Source organism: Ursus arctos, unplaced genomic scaffold (genome assembly GCF_023065955.2).
Source record: "Ursus arctos isolate Adak ecotype North America unplaced genomic scaffold, UrsArc2.0 scaffold_19, whole genome shotgun sequence".
Classification (NCBI taxonomy): Eukaryota; Metazoa; Chordata; class Mammalia; order Carnivora; family Ursidae; genus Ursus; species Ursus arctos.
In genome coordinates, this window is record NW_026622863.1 from 44,552,126 (window position 1) to 44,562,996 (window position 10,871).

General features: G+C 56.1%; 1 protein-coding gene across 1 annotated transcript; it reads left to right on the forward strand.

Moving 5' to 3' along the window:
* The first annotated feature begins 648 nt into the window (after positions 1-648).
* TIMM50 (translocase of inner mitochondrial membrane 50) lies at positions 649-7,166 on the forward strand. The gene is made up of 11 exons (XM_026482321.4): positions 649-832; positions 1,696-1,852; positions 2,387-2,418; positions 2,623-2,644; positions 4,143-4,201; positions 4,294-4,413; positions 4,819-4,923; positions 5,022-5,120; positions 5,485-5,641; positions 5,976-6,082; positions 6,956-7,166. Exons 1-11 carry the CDS (start codon positions 725-727, stop codon positions 7,055-7,057), a joined length of 1,068 nt encoding a protein of 355 aa, XP_026338106.1. The 5' UTR covers positions 649-724; the 3' UTR covers positions 7,058-7,166.
* Positions 7,167-10,871: the final 3,705 nt, after the last annotated feature.

The window sequence follows — 10,871 nt, forward strand, 5'->3', positions numbered from 1 at the left end:
TGACCAGAAGACTAACCTTGGTATTTATCTCTAAATGTCACATGGTTGTTTTCCATGTTTTGAAAGTTTACATAAGCAGTATCAGGCTTTCTTTCCTCTTAAAGTAAGGAGGGAGATTGTTCGTGGCTACCTGTAGCCCCTTATTTATTGGTTTCCGTCTCGATAACGCCCGATCTCAGAGAGCCAGCCGCCGCTCCTTTGACTGAGCCCTCGGCTGAAATGGCTGGCTTTCCAGACCCTTCCTTAGAAGCTCATGGGAGGAGGAGCAAGAGGGCTCTGAGGACAGGAGAGAAGGCTGATTCGGCCTCCAGGCTCCACGTGGGGGAAGAGTTTGGGAGGGCTGGCTTTCCAGTCCGCTTCCTGGACGGACCCCTTTGGGCGAGACCAACTAGCTCGCGGTATTTCTCTTTCAGGACACCATCCGCAGCCACAGGGTGCCCACGCGGCGGCCTCAGCCCTACCCCTGGGAACTGGGTGTGCCGCCCCGTGGGGCTGCAGGGGCGGGGGGAGCCCCACAGCCCCAGCGAGGCGTGAGGCCGGCGCACTTTAACCAGCTAGGCGCACCGCCCGGGGCTAGCACGCCTGCCGTGCTCCGCCCGCAGCCCTTTGTCTCTCTCGGGCTCCCGTCCGCCCACCCCACCCCTGCGCCCCCATTGGCCAGGGCTCGGGCCCGGGCCCCGAGAGGAGGGAGAGAGTGGGCGGGGCCCCGTGGCGTCAGCGCAAGATGGCGGCTTCGGCGGCGCTGTTCCTCCGCTTGCGGAGCGAGCTCCGGCTAGGCGCGCGGGGGCTGTGCGCGAGACTGGCGACGCCGCCCCCCCGGACCCCGGACCAGGTGAGCCGGACGGGGGTGGCCCTGAGTGCGGGGGCCCCTTCCTGGAGTTCCGGGAGGGCCGCTGCCGCGCGGGGGTTCTGGGACGCAGCACCTCGGGGTGCTGAATGGAACGACGCCCGCGTTTCGGGGCGCTTCCCTGCCTCCCGGGGTGGGCAACGCTTGCGCCCCCGAGCTAGATGCTGGGGGCTGAAGTGCGTCCTCTGAACGCCACTTCCTCTGGACCCCACGTGGGTGCCGGGGCAAGGGAGGTCACCTGTGTCCCGTCTCAGTGACCTCTCAGGTAATACTTGAGGGGGAGGGCCCGGGATGCTGGGGTCCCATTCTGGCCTTGGGGGTACTTTCCCCGCGGTGGTGGCGGTGATGATGAGGTAGATGTCCGGGCTTTTGATTCAACCTGCCTCCACGTTGACAGCCATTCTGACCTCACTTCGTGCCCTTACTTCCCCAGACAAGCGATTGCTCTATCCAGGCTCCCATCCCTTCCCCTCTATACCCCACTACCGTGAGCCCCGGGCATCCGGATGCCTTACCTACCCGTCCAGTCCCTTTTTGTGCTCTCCATTGCCTTGCTCCCGGCATCCCAGTGTCCAGCCAGGTTCCCTGATTTCATTTCCCTGCCCTACAGGATCCTGGGTACCCGGCCTATCTACTCTTGAACCCCTGGGATCCTGTGTCCGGATAGTCTACTTCTTGACTATTCTGAGAGACCCAGTCTTCTGGTTGCCCCTCCAGAGACGCAACACCCTAAGGCTATGTGGGTGTCTGCTTCCTGGCTCCCGACCTTGATTCTTCTGCCAGCATACCGGAATCATCCTGACCTTTCTTACTTCTCTTTCGGCTAACCTACCTCCTCTCAATTGCAGGCTACTGAAATTGGAAGCCGCACAGGCACCAAGGCCCAGGCTCAGGGGCCACAGCAGCAGCGGGGCACAGAGGGTCCCAGCTACGCCAAAAAAGTCGCACTCTGGCTTGCTGGGCTGCTCGGGGCTGGTGGGACTGTGAGCGTCGTCTATATCTTCGGTGAGAGACATATGCCTTTTTCCCAATTTTGTTCCCTTGGCCCTCTCTTCTGCAGAACCTGCCCCCTGTTCCCCCTAAGGGTTTGGCCCATCTTCATTTGCTGGCTCCTCCCTCAGTAAGGCAGCCAACTAGAACATCTACCTTGGAACTGGGAGACCTTTCTTTTTCCTCTACCCACTTTGCTTAAGGTTCCACTCTTAGTTGGTTGTGCACTAGGATCCAGAGAGTCATTTGGAAGAGGGAAAGAATGGGACGGAGAGGCCTGGACCAGCCTCCTAAGTTGCCTCTTCCTGCAGCACCCAAAACTCCAACCCTCCCCCTCGTCCCTTCCTCCTTCAGAGACTGAGGAGACCCTGCCCCAGTCCCTCTTCTCTTGGAAACCCAGGATCCTGACTACCAGCTCCCTCCTCTCTTGATCTTAGGAGACCATCCCTTTTCCTGCTTCCCTCATCCCCAGGAATCCAGGCCCCCTGCCTTCTTCCTTCCTCAAGACCAGGCCCCAATTTCTCTCATTCTTCCCTGTCTCCCTTACAGGAAACAACTCTGTGGATGAAACCGGTGCCAAGGTGAGGGGGAGAGAGACCCAGAGGCTTTGCCAGGGGTCCCATCCTGTGGGTCCTTTCCCCTTTGGTCTGCTGAGGCTCATTTCTGGTCTTGGGTGAGCCTTTCCTTCCCAGGGACCTTTGCGCTCCTCGAAGATTCCTTTTTTGGGTTTAATGGGGTTCTGCCTCTGCCATCCCAAACCCTATATTTTTGTCTCCACCTTCCAGATTCCCGATGAATTCGACAATGGTGAGTAAAAACAAGCACAGATTCTGAGGTCCCCCAAACCTCCCTATTCTGCTATTTATAGGGATGTTGACCTTCCCATCTGGTACCCCTCCCCCTTTCCATTGGTGGGTAGGGGAGTCAGCACCTGGATGGCTTTGGGGGGAGAGGCGTTACAAAGCCCCAGTCCTCTTCAGCCCTCTTCTATGGCCCAGGAGCAGATGGTCAGGGACAGATGGGGGAGGGGAGTCCACAGTAGGAGTGCTTGGAGAGAGGGGGCTGTCTTGTCACCGGACACATGGCTTCCTGTCCCTTAGATCTGAGCGGCTACAGCCCTTAATCCCCTCCTCTTTATGACAGCCTCTTGTTCCCCCCCAAGTCCCTCACCCCATCAGGCTCCTCATTTCCAAAACAATGGAATTTCCAAATTTCCGAACAATCTCTTTCCTCCCTCCCCCTTTTAGTTAATCAGCTTTTGGTGGAGAGTTTCTGACAAATTGGATAGTAGAGAGTAGTTGTCAGTCCTGTCACACTTGGCCCTTCCCAGGAGAAAAATAAAATTGTTAGGTCCAGAAAGCCACCTGTTCATGCCGGGAAAGTTTGCAAATGCACATGTTAATACATTGGTTACTTAAGTTGGGCAGGTGGGTAAGTATAATCTTTTAACCGGGTAATCTTTCTGGTTCAGATAAATCAACATACTGATTTTAAATGGGGCAGGTAAACACGCAGGTTTCAAAAGTATGTGTTTGCTAGCATAACTCGTTTCAGTGTTTCGGTTGTGAAGAGGCAGGCCCATCATAGATCGTGGCTTAACTAGACTAAAAGTACTGTAGTGAACTAGGCAGTCAGGTAAACTTCCTGCTTTCAGCTGGCTTCAGTAGAATCATTTAAAGCAGGACTTTTCAGCCTTGGCCCCCTCAGTACTTTGGAGCAGGCGGTGCGTTGCTGTGGGGGACGCCCTGTGCCTTGAAGGGCGTTGAGCAGCATCGTGGGCCTCGGTCCCCGGGATGCCAGTATCTTGACAACCGCATGTGTCTTCACCGCCCAAGTTTCTCGGAAGATGGCAGACCAGATTGCTCTGAGTTGAGAACCGCTAGTTTATAAAGTATTTAAGTGTATGTATATAGTTAGTGTGGTTTAAACAGACTCGGCACGTTAGCTTGACACAGACAGACCCGGCAGCCTGGTGGTTCAGAATGGACGGAACACGCTGGCGTCATGTCAGCAGACTTCCGTGTATGTTGGTTTTGAGTGGGCAGACATATCAATGCCCCGTTTTATATCGGGGGGTGGGTGGGCGGAAGTATTCACATTAAAATGGGGCGAGTGAATAAACGTATTTACTCCTGCCCGGCGGTCATGTCCTTGCCTTCTGCCTTTGGACTTAGAAATGAGCTCGTCCACACCAGGTGGGTCTGTAGACTTGTTTGTGTCTGGTAGGTAAATAAAGCCCTGGTTCGTCCGGGAGGGTGAGCAGTGGCTCATCTCAGAATCCCTCTGTGCCCTGGTGTCCTCCTAGATCCAATTCTGGTACAGCAGTTGCGCCGGACATACAAATATTTCAAAGACTATAGACAGGTGAGCAGGAGCCCCGAGCCCCATCCCCATCCCTCCGGCCCCAGCCTCTGCCTCCTCGTCTGAGCGCCCCCCGCCCCGTCCCTCTCCCACAGATGATCATCGAGCCCACCAGTCCCTGCCTCCTCCCAGACCCTCTGCGGGAGCCGTACTACCAGCCGCCCTACACGCTGGTCTTGGAGCTCACCGGCGTCCTCTTGCACCCTGAGTGGTCGGTGTGTCCTGGGGAAGGCAGCGGGTTGGGGACACTAGATAGACATGGGTGGCCGGGTCGAGGTGATAGGGTTAGGACCAGAGACTCAGGAGCCAGCTCCGCTGTGATGTTGGGGAGGAGGCGTCGCTCTCGTTGCTTTTCCCACCCGGGAGACCGGCCACCCCGTAGCTGTCTGGGAGCGTGCCTGGGCGCGCGGTCCGTGCTACCGAGGAGTCAGCTGTTAGTCTGGGACCCAGACCCCCCAGACTCTGAGACCCTCAGTCACGGCCGTGTACTCCTGAGCCCCTTCCGCCCCGGAGCTACAAAGATGGGGGAGAGCACTCTCGTTCCGGGGATCCTCCAGGCTGGGGCTTTGTTCTGGGGGTTTCTGGGTCTTGGTGTTTCACTGTCCTCCTTGCCTCCCCAGCTGGCCACTGGCTGGAGGTTTAAGAAGCGTCCAGGCATCGAAACCTTATTCCAGCAGCTTGCCCCTTTGTATGAAATTGTCATCTTTACGTCTGAGACTGGCATGGTAAGGCCCCAGGACAGTGGAGGGATGGTCAGTGTGGCCCAAGAGCGGGAGGGTCAGGGCTCAGCCTGACCCTGTTCTCCCTCCCATCCTACCCCCAGACTGCATTCCCGCTCATCGACAGCGTGGACCCCCATGGCTTCATCTCCTACCGCCTGTTCCGGGATGCCACAAGATACATGGATGGGCACCATGTTAAGGTGCCATGTAGGGGGCCATGGGTGGTCCTCTGGGACTTGGGGGGCTGGCACTTCCTGAGGGAAAAGGCCCCAGCTCTGACCCCAGCCTCAACCCTGCTTCTGCCCCAGGTCTGATTCTGGCAGGACTTCAGCCTGCCCCCTGCATGGGCTGGGCTTCTAGGTTCTTCTTCCTTCCCTGGTATCTGGGGATGGGAGCCAGGGTGGGGGTTCGGGGGATGGAGTCTCTCGAAAGAAGACAGTTGGGGGTAACGGAAGGATATGAGGTTTGGAAACCGTCTGCTGTCTGTCTGGAACCCAGTGTCTCTCTGGGACTGTGTAATTGTGGTGGCTTGTATGAGACTCTCGGCCTTGTTTGCACTCCCAGGACATTTCGTGTCTGAATCGGGACCCTGCCCGCGTAGTTGTTGTGGACTGCAAGAAGGAAGCTTTCCGCCTACAGCCCTACAATGGCGTCGCCCTGCGGCCCTGGGACGGCAACTCCGATGACAGGGTCTTGTTGGACCTGTCTGCCTTCCTTAAGAGTGAGGCTGACCCCTGACCTGGCCTCTGACCTTGGAGCCCTTGACTCTCAAGGAATGATAGATGCTTAAATCAGACCCCCCCGCCATGTAAAATTGGGTCCTTGAGGTGTGGGAGGTTCACGAGCATCTTGCCATCTTTAGAAGCTTCTGAGAATGTTTGGGGTGCTTTGGAATATTTAGGGAATACTTGGGGGATGTCCAGGGGAGCCCTTTTAGAGCGTTAAGAAATGTTTCAGGTAGCTCTGACCAGCCCCAGTGGCTGACCATCACCCTTGTGGGCCCTGCTCTCCTGTGGCCTTCCTGCCCGGCTGACCCCTGGCTCCTGTGCCCACAGCCATTGCACTGAACCGTGTGGAGGATGTCAGGACTGTGCTGGAGCATTATGCCCTGGAGGATGACCCACTGGAGGCCTTCAAACAGCGGCAGAGCCGGCTAGAGCAGGTGGGCCCCCCGGTCTGCAGGGGGATGGGGGGCATCACATCAGTGTCCGAGGCTCCCGGGAGAGGGGCCCTAGAGCAGCCTGTGTCTGCTGTGGCTGCAAGACCTCGAGCGAGGCCCTTGTCTTCCATGCAGTCTGTCCTGTAGGGTTCTTGTCAAGGGGAGGGGGTGGTCAATTCCGCAGCCTGCCCTGAGAATAGGAGGCAGGGAATGCCAAGCATGGGGCTTGGATGGTTTCGAGCAGATCTGGGGGCCCCGGTTTTGTGTGGATAGGAGGTTTGGGTCAGGTCTGGGGAGAGGGATTCCTGAACACTTGGACCCATGGGACTGGACAAGGAGTTCGGGTGGTCTCGGTGTGATCCTGGTAATTTGGAAGTGGAGCTAAGAACATGGATAAGTCTGGGAATGAGATCCTCAGGGGTCAGTCTAGACTGAAGTTGACCAGATTCTGGGTTGGGTGCCTGGAAGGAGGGCTGGAGCTCCTGAGTGCCGAAAGGATGAGTCCTGGAGATTGGGGCCTGGGATCCCCCAGCATCCAGATGGGGGTCATACGGCTGAGGGTTGGGCACTAGGGCCCAGGGAGTGCAATAGTGCAGTCTGATGAAGGGCCACAGGTCTCACCAGCATCCAAATTAGGGTAAATAGGGTCTGGGATAGGTTCCCAGGGTTCAGGGGAGGCGCCTCCTGGGATCTGGGGAAGGGGGTCATGACAGCACTGGGACTTAAGTCTGGGCTCCTGTGTCTGGGCTGGTGTTCCAGGGTCTTGGGGAAGGGGTCTGAGCCAGGCAGAGGTTTAAGGAAGGTGGCCCCTTGGATGAGGGAGCCTAGGAGGAGAATACCCAGCCCCAGCTGACCTTCCTCTGCCTCTCACCCCAGGAAGAACAGCAGCGCCTGGCTGAGCTCTCCAAATCCAGCAAGCAGAACCTCTTCTTTGGCTCTCTCACCAACCGCTTATGGCCTCGCTCCAAACAGCCCTGACCTCTGAGCCTCTTCAGACTCACTGTCTGGGTCCTGGGCGCCAGGCCCCAGTGCTCCCAGACCGTGGCTTGGACAGCCACATCCAATAAAGTCCATCCCAGATGCCACACTCCTGTGTCCGGAGAGTCTCCAGCTGGGGGCATTGGGGTGAGGTCTGGGACTCTTGGGTCATCGTCCCACGGCAGCCGATCGGCTATCGGGCACGGAGTAGGTTCTTTGGTGGACCAGGATTGGGTTTGAACCCTGGCCTGGGAATCGCAAACCCAGGTCCCTCTGGCTGCATCTTCCCGTGTGCCATGTGATCTCAGAAAGTGTGTCTCACTTTTTAGCCCCAGATTCCTCATCTCTGGAAAAGGGAAGAGAGGGCGGCGCTGGGGGTCTGAGAGCCAGGTCCCTGCCGGGCTGCTGTGTGCACACACCACACGTGGCCTCAGGGGCCTCTGATGGACCAGAGCTCCTCCCGGCTCGAGAGGGCGGCGGCTGCTCCCTCTGCCGGCTGTGGCCCTGTGGGAAGGTGCACCTGGAGTTGCTTGATCAGCTTTTTCCATAGAAGCCTGAACTTGGGATTTTCATATTAAGTCTCCCGATTGGGAGATGTTGGCTTCTAACTGGGACAGGCAGACGGTGTGGCAGCACTGCGTGCTGGAACTTTCTGTGATGTTTATGCCATGTCCCGTGTCTGCACTGTCCGGTCCAGCCACCATGGTCTGACGGAGCCATGGAGTACGTGCAGTGTCAGGAGGGTAACAGGACTGGAGCTTCTGTTCGTATCATTTTAAGTAACTAGTTTAAGCAGCCACTCGTGGCTTGTCGCTCCTGCAGGGGCTGCCGCAGTTGCATGCCATTCCAGTCTGGGTCCTGGACTGGCCACGTTCAAATCCCAGCTTTGCCGCTTCCCACCTCATGTGGTCTCAGGCAGGTTACTTCGCCTCTCATGCCTCAGTTTCCCCATCTGTGAAGGTAACCGTACCTAGCTTGGAGGCTAGGCTGGAGGGCTGAGGGAGGTGCTCCACAGAGGCCCTCAGATGGTGGCTGTGGACCTTGGGCCAGGCATCTCTCTGCCTCTGCTTCCTCAGCTCACAAAGGGGTAATGGTAGGACCTGTCTTCCAGCAGCTGTGAGTAACAGGACAGCCCGTGCTCGGCGGTATGTAGATTCCCTTGGGCCCTCTTACCTGGTTCCCATACTGGCTCTTCACAGACTGAAGTATCCTGGACCCCCACCCCTGGCTGTCCCAGCCTCTCCTCCAGCTAGCACTTAGTGCTAGTACCAGTTAAATATTTTAAAAAGACATTCCCTGGTGTTTGTTACAATAATTAAAATGTAACTGTGTGGGTCAGATTGAATTTCTGGACTCTATCAGTTTTTTTTAAAGGCTCACCCGCATGTCTATAAAGAAGTGTTAAAATTTGCATACCTGCCCAGCCCCAAGGTGTACTATCTATAACCTGGGCTAGGTCTCAAGGGTCATGGTTTACTCATTCATAAGAGATTCGTAATAGTACTTCCCTCGTTCATTGACTGACTCATCAATATTTCCTAAGTGCTGACTGCCCAGCCTTGTTCTAAGCACTAGGGTGCATCAGTGAGCAAATTAGATAAAAAGCTCTCCCTGTTAAATAAAAAGCTCTCCCCTCATGGAGGAGGCAATGGTCAGATCTTTCTCGAGGTAATAAATGCATAAAGAAAAACATGGTATGGTAAGTAGACAGTGGTTTGGGGACTTGAGGTACTGATTTGGATTGGATGGAACAGTCAAGAAAGGTTTCTTGGAAGGGTATATCTGATAGATCACAAGGAAATGAGGAAAGCCATGGATATCTCTGTGTCAGGCATGCTTACCTCAGGGCCTCTGCACTTGCTGTTCCCTCTGTCAGGAATATTTTCCCAGGGTACATACCACTTCCCCTTCTTCCTCTCACCCTAGGTCTTTACTCAGATGTCACGTCAGCATGGCCTGTGGGCCTAAGATCGGCTTGTAAGGAAAAGTCCTAAATAGCCAAAGAGACTCATGAAAATCTTTTAAAGTATACCTCTCACCTGTCACACAGACGTGACAGAATTCACCTGAAACATTATCATGTCTGGCACAAACCTTTAATAAAGCCTGGCTGTTTTTACGATCTTTAAAATGTTTGAGATATTTCAGACCTGGAATTTGTTACCTTCCCAAGTTAGTATTTAGGGCAGGATTTTGCCTTCTCCCACAGCCTGTTCTAAAGACTGTCCAAATTCCATTGGAATGTCTCCTGTGATGGGAAGCTCACTCCTCCACCTACCCCAGTACAGGGCCAAACTTGCCTCCCAGTAGTTGGTCCACGAGGTTTGGCCCTTTGCTTTGGGCTACAGGGCCAGTTTGAGTAGCGGGATATGGAGGGGGGCCTCACATGTCAGCCTTAGAGTCTTGGGGTGTATTTTCTTTCTTTTTTTTTTTTTCAAGTAGGCTCCACTCTGGGTTTGAACTCACGACCTGAGATCAAGGCCTGAGCTGAAATCAGGAGTCACTTAACCGCCTGAGCCACTGAGGTGCCCCTCGTAGTATATTTTGAAGGCACTGGGGAGCCATGCTCAAGTCTGCTGGAGAAGGACACGGTCAGATTTGTGCTTAGACCCCGTAGGCCAAGGTGGTTCTGGCTGGGAGAGAGGAATCAGGGCTGTGGGACTCAGAGGAGGTGCGTGGCCACCTTGGTGAATGTTAGGGAAGTACAGGCAGGAGGCGCACCCTGCTGAGAACGGAATTCAACAGAGGAGGGAGTGGAGAGGACACGAGTAGAGGGGAGACCTGTGCGAAGGAGCCTGGGGTGTCCGCACAGTGGCCCTGGCCCTCCCGTGCTCAAAAGCCTTCCATGACTCCAGTCCGCAGGATTAAGTGGAAACTTTTTTTTTTTAAGGTTTTATTTTTGGGGCGTCTGGGTGCGCAGTCGGTTGACCGATGACAGACCCTTGACTTCTGCTCAAGTCATGATCCCCGGGTCGCGGGGTGGAGCGCCACATCCGGCTCCAAGCTCAGTGGGGAGTCTGCTTCTCTCCCTCTCCCTCTGCTCCTCCCCGCTCTCGCGTTCTCTAAAATAAATAAACCTTGAAAAAAAATCTTATTAAGTAACCCCTACACCCAATGTGGGGCTTGAACCCACAACGCCGAGATCAAGAGTCGCTCGCCCCACCGACGGAGCCAGCCGGCGCCCGTAAGAGGAAATCCTTTAACTGAACTCTCTCCATTAAAAATTGCTGCGCGCTGGTGTGTGCCCGGGTCTGCCGGGCTATGCTTTACGGATCATCCTATCTTCTCTAAATACAGCCAAGCTGTATTCCCCCTGTACTAATTAGCCTCTAAGTATGACAACGTTTGGGGGGGAGGGCGCGGGGGGTTTACGTCACCTGCGTGAGGGCTTCACTCAGCACCTGGCCCCGAGCGACTGTGACCAGAGGCCGGAGCATCTGCTCCTCACCCGGCTTTCCTTGCTGTGGTCCGGGAATACTTAGGGGCTTCTGGACGGCCCGGGGGTGCCCCCTCCCCCCACCGTGAGGGAGCGGGGGGCCCCTGATCTGTGAAGACGGAATTTCCTGCCCATTTGCTCCTCACACCTTCCGGAGGCCAAACGGGCAGCCCAGCTGCGGCCCGAAGGGGGAGGGGCGCGGCCGTCCGGCAGATGGCGGCATTTACATACAGCTGGGGCCCTAGCAGGCGGGGGCGCCTCGGCCCGGCGGCTGTGCCTCCGCGACGCGGGGTCTGCAAGGGTGGCTTTGTCTTCGGGAGGAGAGCACACACGCTGCGCATGTACACACATACACACAGGTCCACAAAGAACCCCGGA

Coding starts and splice junctions, on each gene's coding strand:
- TIMM50 (XM_026482321.4), top strand. CDS start 725: ATGGCGGCTTCGGCGGCGCTGTTCCTCCGCTTGCGGAGCGAGCTCCGG. Junction 1,853..2,386: donor GAGCGTCGTCTATATCTTCG/GTGAGAGACATA, acceptor TCTCCCTTACAG/GAAACAACTCTGTGGATGAA. Junction 5,642..5,975: donor CCTGTCTGCCTTCCTTAAGA/GTGAGGCTGACC, acceptor CTGTGCCCACAG/CCATTGCACTGAACCGTGTG.